The sequence below is a fragment of the Daktulosphaira vitifoliae genome, unplaced genomic scaffold, assembly GCF_025091365.1.
Source record: "Daktulosphaira vitifoliae isolate Bord-2020 unplaced genomic scaffold, ASM2509136v1 Scaffold_3, whole genome shotgun sequence".
Lineage (NCBI taxonomy): Eukaryota > Metazoa > Arthropoda > Insecta > Hemiptera > Phylloxeridae > Daktulosphaira > Daktulosphaira vitifoliae.
Genome location: NW_026099574.1, coordinates 40805500 through 40817621, shown reverse-complemented (window position 1 = coordinate 40817621; position 12122 = coordinate 40805500). Strand labels below are relative to the sequence as shown.

The following is a 12122-nucleotide window of genomic DNA, read 5'->3' as shown; positions in this document are numbered from 1 at the left end:
GAGACCAATATTACTCATTAAAAAAACTCTTAGATCTATCACAATATATTTTAGTAATCAAATAAATAAAGACTTCAATAATTTATTCAAATATTAATAAAAAAAATAATAATTTTAAAAAGATTTCAGTTTGACAAAATAAATAATAGCTGACATAAGATCTTCTTAAAACTTTGCATTTTAAAATTATTTGCCTTAAGTTAAGCTCTTCAAAGCTTTCTGCGTTTCACTATCTGAAAATTTTAAAACTGCTGCAATTGCATTTACCAAATGTCTTCTAATTTTATCATCTGCAGTAAGAAAATAACTTAAAGTGACATTTTTTAAGTATTCTAAATTTGCTCCTTCTCTTGTCTTGCAAGTCTCTAACCTAAACCATTTAGATTTATGTTTATTTATCATTTGTTTAGTTTTTCAAAATATACTATTTTAGTTGATACAAATGTTATAAGAGTTATAAAAAGACTGATTGATTTTTTTAAAGTAAAAGAACTAACTAACTAAAAAAAGAAAACTTTGAATTTTTATTATAGGTTGCAAATTAATGAAATTAATAAATTATGTATTCACAAAATTTAAGGTCTGTTATTTAAAAAAAAATAAATATTTATTTCAAACAATTATACATTAAAAGACTGATCAATTTACTAAAATAAATTATTTATTTATAGAAAGTATATGTTTATGTTATTTATACATTTTTAAGTTTAAATTTTGAAAGAAGTTACCAATAAGCTAATGACTTTATAATATTGTATTTATAAATTAACTCTGTCAATCCTATATCTAAAAACAATTTTATTTAAATATTGTAATTATCAATGGAAAACTTATTAAAATATAATTGAATGAAAATATAAATGAAATTTGATTATTCTACATTGCCAAAATTTGGGTGTAAATAATTTTAATTTAAAACTTTTTGCAGTCGCTTTTTTTTAAGATACAAACCTTCTTAGTTCCTGATTTAATCTATCAATATCAAATTTAAATTGGTGTTGCATGTCAGCTGTACTCTTTTGTAGATCTCTATATTTAGATTCCAATTTACTTTTGGACTTCCTGAACTTGCATATTTCCATATCTTTCAATGCTAATTCATGAGCATAATGAAGCAAATGAGATCCTTTTTTAGTAGTTTCATCATCTATATATTCTTGGAACTATTAAAATATAATATTGAACTATTAAAAAAATTGACTGGGATAAAAAAATATATAATAACCTCTTTCCTAGAACCGGTAGATGAATGAGAAAATTTTCTATTAATTTTAGTATTTTGTAACAATTCACGAAGAGAATTAAGTTCTTGTTCTTTTTCAGAGACCATTTCTTGAGCTTTATCTCGTTGTCTTAACAATTGTTGTTCCAAAAATGATACACGTTTTTGCCAATCTAAGTCATTTTTAATATACTTTTCTTTCCAACTTAAACTTTCCTAAAATATCCATTTATAATTGCCAGTTAAAAATTTATAAAAATTTAATATTTACTATTGTTTATATTGTTTTTTATACTTAAAAAATAAAATAAATAAAAAATATGTTTAAAATATTAATATATAATAAAAGTATTAAAAATAAAATACTGACCACTACAAAAATACAATAATCTTAATATTTTTAAGTTTTTAATTTATATTTAAAATTTTAAATGATATTAGCCATGAGTGATCAATTTTTATAATAGATTAAGTAATTGATAAATATACAGTATTCGGTTTATTATAAACCACACAATTACTCTCAAAATAAATACAGTACTGAAAAAGAAATTTTTGATTTTAGCTTCGATGCGAAGCTGAGAAGGTATTGGTTTTACTAAGATGTGTTTTTTTATTTATTTTTTTTTTGTGTCTGTTACCACTTTTTCTCAGCTCTCACCGAACCGATTTCTTTCAATGATACGTCAAAAGATCACAAATCGTATCTAGTCGAAGACATTACCCTCAAAAATTGAAAAAAATTCCCTCGTTCCCCGTAAATGGGGGAAACCTCCGAATAAATACAACTTTAAAAATGGCTAATTTTTTCAATTTTTTTTACTAAAAACTGCCGTAACTTTTTTAAAAATTATTTTTGTGTGAAAATTTTCGATTTTGTATTTTACATTTTTAACTTTATTATGCTATAACTTTTTGAAAAATGCATGGATCAGTACAATTTTTTCATGAGGAGTAGTATTCATATACATCTTTCATTTGACATACTGTTTTTTTAAATCCGACCATTTCCCTATATACGAGGGGGGTTCAAATCTAAAAAAATGCATGTAGAAAGTAGAACTTTTTCTACTTAAATTTTGAAAGTGTTATAAAAATTCTTTTTTATATTTTTAACTTTATAATGCTATAACTTCTTGAAAGATGTATGGATCAATATAATTCTTTTTTTTGTAGATGCATGATGTCTTTACCTATCATTTGGTATATTTTTTTTATAAATCTGACTTTTTACCTGCCTACAGGGGGGGGATTCAAAATGACAACTTTTTTACAAAAAATTAATTTTTTCAACTTAAATTTTGAAAGTGTTCCGGAAAGTCTGACACTTCTCTATATATATTAAATTAAAGCTAATGTAATCTACTTTATTATGTAAAAAAAAAATGCTATTATTGTGTGAAATTTCTCAATTTGATTTTTTACATTTTTAACTTTATAATGCTATAACTTGTTGAAAAGTGTATTGATCAATATAATTTTTTTATGGGAAATACTATTTTTTAATAATCTCTTTTTCATTCGACATACTTTATCTTAATCAGGATATTAATAAGGAACTAGCAGTTTATGAAGCTTTTAGAATAATCCACCAATTTTTTAAAATTAAACACCATCTAAAGATTTGCATCGAAGCGTTTTTTTTGATAGTGATTTTAATCACTATCAATGATAATGATATCTGTCACTGTCAGATATCATTATACTTGATCCAACTATGCCACGTCACCACTGTGCCGCGACCCCCCTGTGCTGGGTTTTTTTAAATTACATATATTTTTTTATTTATCAGTATAAGTTATAAACAATATAAATTATTGAGTGGAGATAAGGAGTGAAAAATTAGTAGCTGATAAATCAAAAAATATATGTAAATAAAAAAAAATAAAAATTTGTTTTTCAATATTTCATTTATTTTGAACATAATTGAGTTGTTTATGATAAACTGATAATCCTCTATAATAAAACACAAGTAATTTTTACAAATTTAATATAAAAACCAATCAAACTTACATCTGTATCCTCTTCTATCTTATCTTTATATTTTTTTTCTAATAAGTCACGTTCAGACTGCAATATAGAAACTTGTTGTTTTAAATTTTTTATCTGGTTTAATAAAATATAATTGTCTGGTAGATGAGGTAATTCTTTAATTGCATTACTCTCTTTTTGTTCTTCTATATTATTTCTGTATTTAAATTTATTGCCAAATATACTAAAATCTAAGTCTTTTAAAAAAATATCTAAAAAAAATAATATAATAAATTATTAAATTATTTTAAACCAAATATGTGTTATAATATCTATTAATTCATCTAAACTATTTACCAATAAAATTATTTTAAATATTTTTGATAAAAAGTGAAAAGTTGAAGATATTTTTTTTAAAAAAAAAAAAAAAATTTCATTTTACTATAATTAAATTATACCAAAATAATTTGTAAAGAAACTTAGACACTCAATATTAATAATACTCATATTAATTTAAATTAAATGGTTACCCAGATTATTAAACAATTTAATATTAAATAATTAGTTTTAACATTTAAGTTAAGACAATAAATAAAATAACAAAAAAATCAAACACCTCTCATTTGTTTAATCAGATGCAATATTATTTCAAAAAGATTTTTACATAGTACAAAAATATTTAAAAAATTTTACTCTCAGCTCAACTCTCTGTCTAAGTTACTTTAATACAATTAATAAAATACACTACTATTTAAATAAATTAATAAAGTGTGATATTATAACAATATATTAAAGAATTATTTGTTCAGTATTATAGTTAATAAATGAAAAATAATTTACAAACTACACGTGTTTTTTATTCATAATACAATAATACATTAACGTTAAAAGATTACCTTCAATACTTAAAGGAACTTCAGATGTTCTAGCTAAATTTAATAAAAGAGTTTTGAAGTATTTGAATTTTTCAACTATTTCAGATACAGAATAATCTATTTCATTATGATTAATTTTTTCCAATTTTTTTATTTGATCCTAAAATTATTTGAAAATTATATTAGCAATTTTATTAAATCATCAAAAAAAAAAATTAATTGTTAGTCAGGTAAATATGTATCATTTAATTTTATTATAATTACTTATTTTACTTATAACTACATTCTATTCAAATAAAGATTTTTTTTATTGGATATTGAATAACCTTCGTTAAAGCTAGTCTTACTCTATTAATATAAACTGAAATACTTACTTTCAATGTTTTTATAGTTTCTTCATCTTGTTGTCTAATCTTTTCATATACACCAATTGAATTAGATAATTCAGCCAATTGCATTTCTAAATTTGATACTCTAATTTCATGAGCTATTGCTAACTCTCTAGAACGATTTTCTGCTTCATTTGCTCTTGTCTGCTCCTATAGTATAAATAATGTTCTCATTGACAATATTATTTAACATTGAAGTATTTTAAAAATCATTTCTAACAGTTATTTAGTATAAAAAGAAGTAAATACAAATGAATTTATAATTGTAATTGTAATTGTAAATACATTCCTTCTCTTAGAATATTTCGCAGATTTTATATTGAAAAGATCTGGTCTTTATATGTAATAATATTATATTTAATGTAAATTCGAAATAAAATCTTGTGCATTAATCAAAAAAATGCATTTACAATTATCCTATTATATCTATCTGAACTGAAAATAAATAAAACTTTAAATTAAAAATACAACATATTCATTTTACAAAATAAAAAATCATGATATATTTAAAAAATTGTTTAGTTAAATTAGTATATTCATTATAATTTTTAAAAATAATCAAATTTCGATCACTAAATTTATTGACACAAATAGTAAAATATTTCCATAAAAATGTTTATAAACGATATTCATTGGTTTATTAAGTATAGAAACTTTAAGGAATATATTACTATAACACACGCACATGAATATATGCAAATATGTAGGACTGTATTTAGGTGGTGGTTTGGAGGATAATATGCCCTCAGCATGCTTCCATGAAAAACTGAGAAGGTATTAATTCTACTATGATGTGTTATTTTGTTTGTGTTTGTCGCCACTTTTTCTAAGATCTTACCAGACCGATTTATTTCAACAATACATCATATTATTACAAATTATATCTAGTTGAAGACAAGGTCTTTAAAACTTGAAATAATTTACCTCGATCCTTATCTAATGAGATAACTAATCCCATTTACAAAAATACAACTTTTTAAATCGGTAAAATTTGACATTTTTAAAAATTTTTTATCTTAAAACTGTCATAACCTTGTCAAAAAAAATGCATCAAAACAATTTTAATTTTATAAATACCTTAGGTATTTCCCTTATATTTTATATGTAAACAACCCTCAAATTTAAACAAAAAATGTTATTTAGTTGTAGAAAATTAAAATTTATCATTTTGATTTTTTTTTTTCAATTAATTTGGCCACATTTTATGTTAAACTGTATAGTCCTATTGGAGATAAAGGGTTATTAACCCATTAAACACTCCTTTAACAAAAAAAACTATAAAAATTATTTAAGCGCTATAAATATTTTCAGGGTGAATTTTTGCAATTTTTAATGTCAATCCAATGTGTATATTAAAAGGAAAAAGGCTGCCCATTCCAAAAATAATTTTCTAGTTATTAATGGCTTATGATAAATAAAGAGGTAACAAAATACAAAGTTACTCTTTTAATAGCAATTAAGAAAATCATTTTTGATGTATTTTAGTTTCATATCAATTTATTATCAATTATAATAATTTTTTGTACCTATAAGGGTGTCAATTTTATTTTATAATAGCAACATACATATATAACTAGCTTATAAAATAAAAATGTTAACTGTCTTATAAGATATATGGGATGAAATAAATAATAACTTAATAATTAATAAAGTAATAGATATATAAATTTAAAAATTACAAAAATGAATTCTTTTATTAATTATTAATTAATAAACTAAAAGAATTGTCTTATTACTATTTTAAGAGTAATCAAATGGCTTATGTTAAAAGAATAAATCACCCTGTATATAATAAGTTTATAAATTTTTGCAAAATTTACAATACTCAATTATTAAACATCAATTTCCAACTATATTTAATTTTTATAATATACTAAACATATAAATCTTAAAAATTGTAATCAAGATATAAATAAGGAAATAAATGTTACTTTTAGAATAATTCAATAATTCTTTCTAAAAATTAAACACTATCTATAGATTTGTATGAAAGTGTTTTTGATTAAAATCTATACTTGTCCTCACTGTGCTGGTTTTTATTTGTACCTTTAGGTTAAACAATATAGGCATACATGAAGGGGAAGTAAGTATCCTTATATAACATAAAAAAATTAATAAGATTTAAAAATATAAATGTTAATTATATATATTTTTAAGGTGAATTATTGAAGTTTACAATGCCTATCTAATAAGTATATTGAAAGGAGGCTGTCCTTTCCAAATAAAAAATGTTTGATTTATAAATGGCTTATGAAAAATTACAATTTTAATTTTATAACTAAAATTACAATTAATTAATGAAGGTCAGAATTACCAAATATTTTTCATTTATCTTCGACAGATCTATACTAGTGTTGATATCATACTATTACAATATTAAAAAAATTATATAAAAAGATAATCAATTTTTGTTGTTTAATTGTCTACCTTTAAACAGTCTTGTATGTTCAGTTCAATTGGGTTGAGTATCAAATTTTATTTAAAAACAAAAAAAAGTATTTTTAACGAGTGAGGCTCTAACCTCTTATTTAGAGAATAATAGACTGAATTATTACTAATACGGCGAACTAATAGCAAAAAAATACAATTTATGATAGTTAAAAAATTTAAAGTCGTTTTTCTTAACTTAGAGGAGGTATAATATATTAATTATAAGTTTAAATTTATATTCAATGTACGTTAGATTTATGTAACTTTTATAAAAATCTAAAACCTCATTAATATGGCAATTCCTTTTTTAAAATAAAAAAAAAACGTTAGCACAGTGGGGTTGTGCCATAGTTGGAACAAGTATTTCATTGCCTTCCATTGACATAAAGTTATAGTAGCTAGGGAAAGTGGACAGGTGAAACTCCGTATAACTCTTAGAACGTAGAGTTCTAAAACATAAATAGACCCTTCGTTATAGTAAATTTTATAAAAGAGGGATACTAATTTGGTAGTCTGTAAATAGTGTTTAATTTTAAGAAATTAGTGGATTATATCAAAAGCAATATGAATTTCTATTTCCTTAATCCTATATCCTGATTAGTAGTTCTTTGATTTAAAAGTATAATATATGTGAAAATATTAATTATAGTAATTATATTTAGTATGAAATTAATATACAAAAATTTAATATTGTAATTATTACGGAGAAATTATAAAAATAATAAATTAGTTATTTATTTCATTACTTTTAACGTGTATAAAAATTTAAAGACCATGATGCAATAGTTTTCAAAAAAAAAAAAAAAATTTTGTTACTTTTGAATAGTACATTGGTCCACAAGAACCTTTCATCAGAATCAAAAATATACTTCTTGCTAAATAACTTTTCAAACTGTTTTCAAAACTGCAATTAGATTTTGTCTATTATTTCTTATTATTATTATTTTTTCATATTATTACTAATTAGTAAAAAATGAAAATTTACATATAAAAAAAAAAAAACTTGTTTTTAAATTCATTACTAATTTTAATTTTGAATATGTTAAAATTATCAGTGCAAAGTGAAATTTTTAACCTATTTTTTAGTTTTTTAATATTGATCTTTGTGAAAGTTTGTAGTAAAAAAATTTGAATTTGTTACCATAACTGTCAACTAGATAACAACTAAGTTATTTTTCTAGACTTAAAAGAAGCAAAAAAATTAAAATAAGTTTAACATCATATGTCAATTAAATGTATACAATATTCATGGAAATTAATGTACTCCCTTTGTAAGGTATTTTAAAATAAAATACAAAACCCAAAATTTTAATACAAAAATAGCATATTTTTGAATACGGTAACCTATTTTAACACAATATATATATATAATATATAAACATAACTATATAATGTTTGACTTTTTTTCATATTAAAGTATATTATATAAGCTATAATTTAATATATCTATAAGAGTATTTCCTAAAAATTTTCAAACGTTAAGCTGAAAAAGTTGATTTTTTGAAGAAAAAAATCATTTTGAATTGAATCAGTTTTAAGTAAAAATAGTTGAAAATGTCAAAAATTACCAATTTACTAATTTGTAATTTTTTTGAAGATTTTCCACATTTACAGGGAATGACAGAAATGTTTTTCAATTTTCGAAGGTAATGTCTTCGACTAGATACAATTTGTGATTTTTTTACATATTATTCATCAAAATCGTTCCAATGAGAGCTGAGAATAAGTAGTAACAGAAAACAAATGAAACACATCACAGTAAAATTAATACCTTCTCAGGTTCGCATCGAAGCTAAAATGGTTTGAAATGTGATTTATTATAGACGTTTTTTATATTTTCTACATAAAAATTTGTAATACTAAATTATTAAACATCAATTTTATACTAAATTGAATTTTTATAATAAGTATTTATTCATGTATTTAACTTAAAACTTATAAAACTTATAATTGGGATATAAATAAGGAAATAGGAATTTATTTTTCTTTTGGAATCAAACAATTTCTTCTTATAATTAATCACTATCTACAGATTTGCAATAGAGTATATTTATAATGGAGATTTTAATCACTATATCATCAGACCATCAACACTTATCCTAACTATGCCGCATTCCAACTGTGTTGAGACATATATATGCTTCACTTGATTATGCCAAATATACTTTATGATATAAAGTTTTAAAAAACTAAGTATTTTGATAAATTCACACCATATTATATAAAATTAAATTAAATAGATTTTAATATTAAATTTTTACTTGAGATATGGCAACTGAATGATTTTGTCGTACAGATTTAACTTCTTGTCTTAATTGTGTCAATAAATTTGAAGTTTCTTCATCTTTATTTTTTAATTCCTGTTTTATTTCATGTAACTCTGTATTCAAATCAAAAGATTGTTTTTTAAAAAGTTCAGCGTCTCTCTTTAAACGTACAACTTCTTTTTGTAATAGATCTGCTGTAGATTCTGCATGTTCCTTTTGTTTTCGTTCTTCAGACATTAACTTTTGTAATTCTTTCATCATTACACCATGATCATTGAATTCTTTTTCACGTTGTAACCTTTCTTTGTTAAATTTACTTTTAATGTTCTCCATTTCTAATCGTTGAAGTTTTTTCAATGTGTCCATTTTCATGTTTAACTCCTTAATAGACTGTTCTAGCTAAAACATTAAAATTATGCACAAATCAAGTTTTATTACACTAAATATATTTTTAAGCATTTATATCCAGCATATAATTTCATAGTTAAAGTCTATTTCATTCTGAAATGATTTATAACAAATAGATAACAAATAGTTTGAGTTAGTAGTTACTATTTATATTTCATTTATACAGTATGTTTAATATAATTTTATTTTATTTATTATTAACAAATAATTATTTACAGGCATAAAAAGTTTATGTATAATTTAATTTCAAAATTTTCATCAATTCTTCTTTTTTTAACTAACATATTAAAATAGACTTAACCAAGTTAAGAAAAATATTCAAGAGAAATTAAATTTAGGTACTAATGCATAAATAAATTTCTATGATGTATTTTGTTATACAAAATTAAACCTAATTTTTAAAAATGGCCACATTTTGAAATATTAAGTAAACAACAAGTTAATTAAAAAGTTAAGTTATCTTATGAACAATAGTACTCTGCTAAACTGTAAGGTATGTGGAGTTATAAACTCTGTCAAGCACAACCTTACTAATTGTCAAAAAAATGAGTACCAAAATTAGGGACATGAAACATAGAATCACTTAAACAATAACATAATGCAATTCAAAACATGATTAACTTTCATGATGTCACATAAATAAGTTTTTATTTACAATTCTTGTTATCGTATCTGTCACATACAATAACAAAAAAAATACCAATAATTTATGAGCCATTGAAACATATTATTATTACATCAGTATATTAAAACTATATTAATGATTAATTTGTATAGTAAATTCAAATCTTTAAATGATTTTAAAATGCAAATGGTTGAATTGATAAAAAAATTATAAGAAAAAAATTGTTTTTTTCTTATATCATCAAATTAAAAGTAGGTGTTTTCATTAATGAAAATAATAGTTCAAATTTTTTAACCTTGAAGGAATAAAAAAAAATGATCTAACTACAGATTATTATACTATTTTTTAATCAAACAATTTTTTCCTTTGCAAAAATTAAAGATATTCAAAAGTTTTTTTATTAAATTACTATTTAATCTTTAATGGATCTTCCTATATTAATAAAGGTCTAATTAAACCTTTAGAAAGATACAGTGTAATATTTAACTATACTAACCTCTTGTTTTTCAGTTAGTAGGATGTTTTTTTCTTCTTTTGATTTTTCTATAATTTCATTTTTATCACGTTGAAGTATATCTATTGTATTAACAAGGTTAATGAAACGTGAGTGATGAGAATCATTTGATATCTAATTAAAAATGGAATATAATTAAATTAATAAGAATAAAAGTTAATTATGTTAACTACTAATAAAGTACTCAAATAAACTTTTTACCTCGGACACATCTGTTTCAGATGTATCATCTTGAATATCTAATCTGACAGATGTTTTTAAAGTTGCTTCCAAAGCATTTTTTTCTAATGTTAACTTTTTATAAGCAACAACTAAATCTATAATTAAAAATTAATTATATTTTAACTGAAAAATGTTTGTTATCTATTCAGTAAAAGTACTGCCGGGATGACATAAAATTAGCCTCTTCCATAGATGGTGTTTCAAAAAAATTATGGGGGACTAAAATGATTTTATCCTTCACCTAAAGTTATTCTTACATTATATTACTAATAATTTTCAGGAATGCTAAAATTGTTTTTTGAGAATTTTATAACTACTTGCATATTCACTATAATTAACATATTATATCACTCATAAGGGATCGGCCTAGCCTAGCAGGTATAAACATGTTTCAGAGCACAGGGTCTTGGGTTTGATCACCAGGGTGCTAACGAGATTTTTCTAGTGATTTTCTTACTGGTGATGCCTGGTCTTTGATCAAGCTGGCCATAATACCTGTCCTGTCTATCATTAGTTTAGCCAAGAACCATCTTTGACTCTCTAACATGTGAAAGAGATCTGCCATTCTTTGTAGCATGTTAAGTTTGGGAAATATAAGGATGTAAGACTGATCAATTTTATATACATTATTCATGACTATATTTAAGATTAAAGATTAACTTCAATGGATTTTTTAAAAATGAACTATAGTAAGTAAATATATTAATAATTTGTTATATTTAATAAAACCTTTATAAAAACATATAAGCAATTTTATAATTTTTTTTGTATAAGAATGTTTATAAGTAGTTAAATTTTTCCACTACTTAAATAAGGACTTTATTTATTAAACTATTGGTAAATACTTACTATGCAAATTTTTCTTATATTTTTCTAACTCAGATTCTTCATTAATAGGTGTTTGATGATATTCCTTATCCATTTTCAAATTACATTTTATTTCATACTAGTATTATGTTCTAGAATATATTGAATGAAAATATGTTCATTGATTTTGTACTTTAATTTCAGAACTATTTCTATAAATTACTTAATGAATCATTTTTATCGTAAATTATAAAGAAAGGTACTATTATGATTATCCATTATGAATCCATTGTCTATCTTAATGAATTACGATATAAAAATTATTAAATTATGGCCCATTAAATTTAATAAACAATAGTTACAACAACACATAATGCGTGTATTGAAATGAT

General features: G+C 22.3%; 1 protein-coding gene across 1 annotated transcript; it reads right to left on the bottom strand.

Moving 5' to 3' along the window:
- Positions 1 to 66: 66 nt before the first annotated feature.
- Positions 67 to 12085, bottom strand: LOC126901695 (GRIP and coiled-coil domain-containing protein 1). Its single transcript, XM_050678374.1, has 10 exons — positions 11773 to 12085; positions 10903 to 11018; positions 10684 to 10815; positions 9149 to 9553; positions 4443 to 4607; positions 4090 to 4228; positions 3236 to 3465; positions 1226 to 1438; positions 952 to 1163; positions 67 to 370 (listed from the first exon to the last, which is right to left on the bottom strand). Exons 1-10 carry the CDS (start codon positions 11843 to 11845, stop codon positions 196 to 198), a joined length of 1860 nt encoding a protein of 619 aa, XP_050534331.1. The 5' UTR covers positions 11846 to 12085; the 3' UTR covers positions 67 to 195.
- Positions 12086 to 12122: the final 37 nt, after the last annotated feature.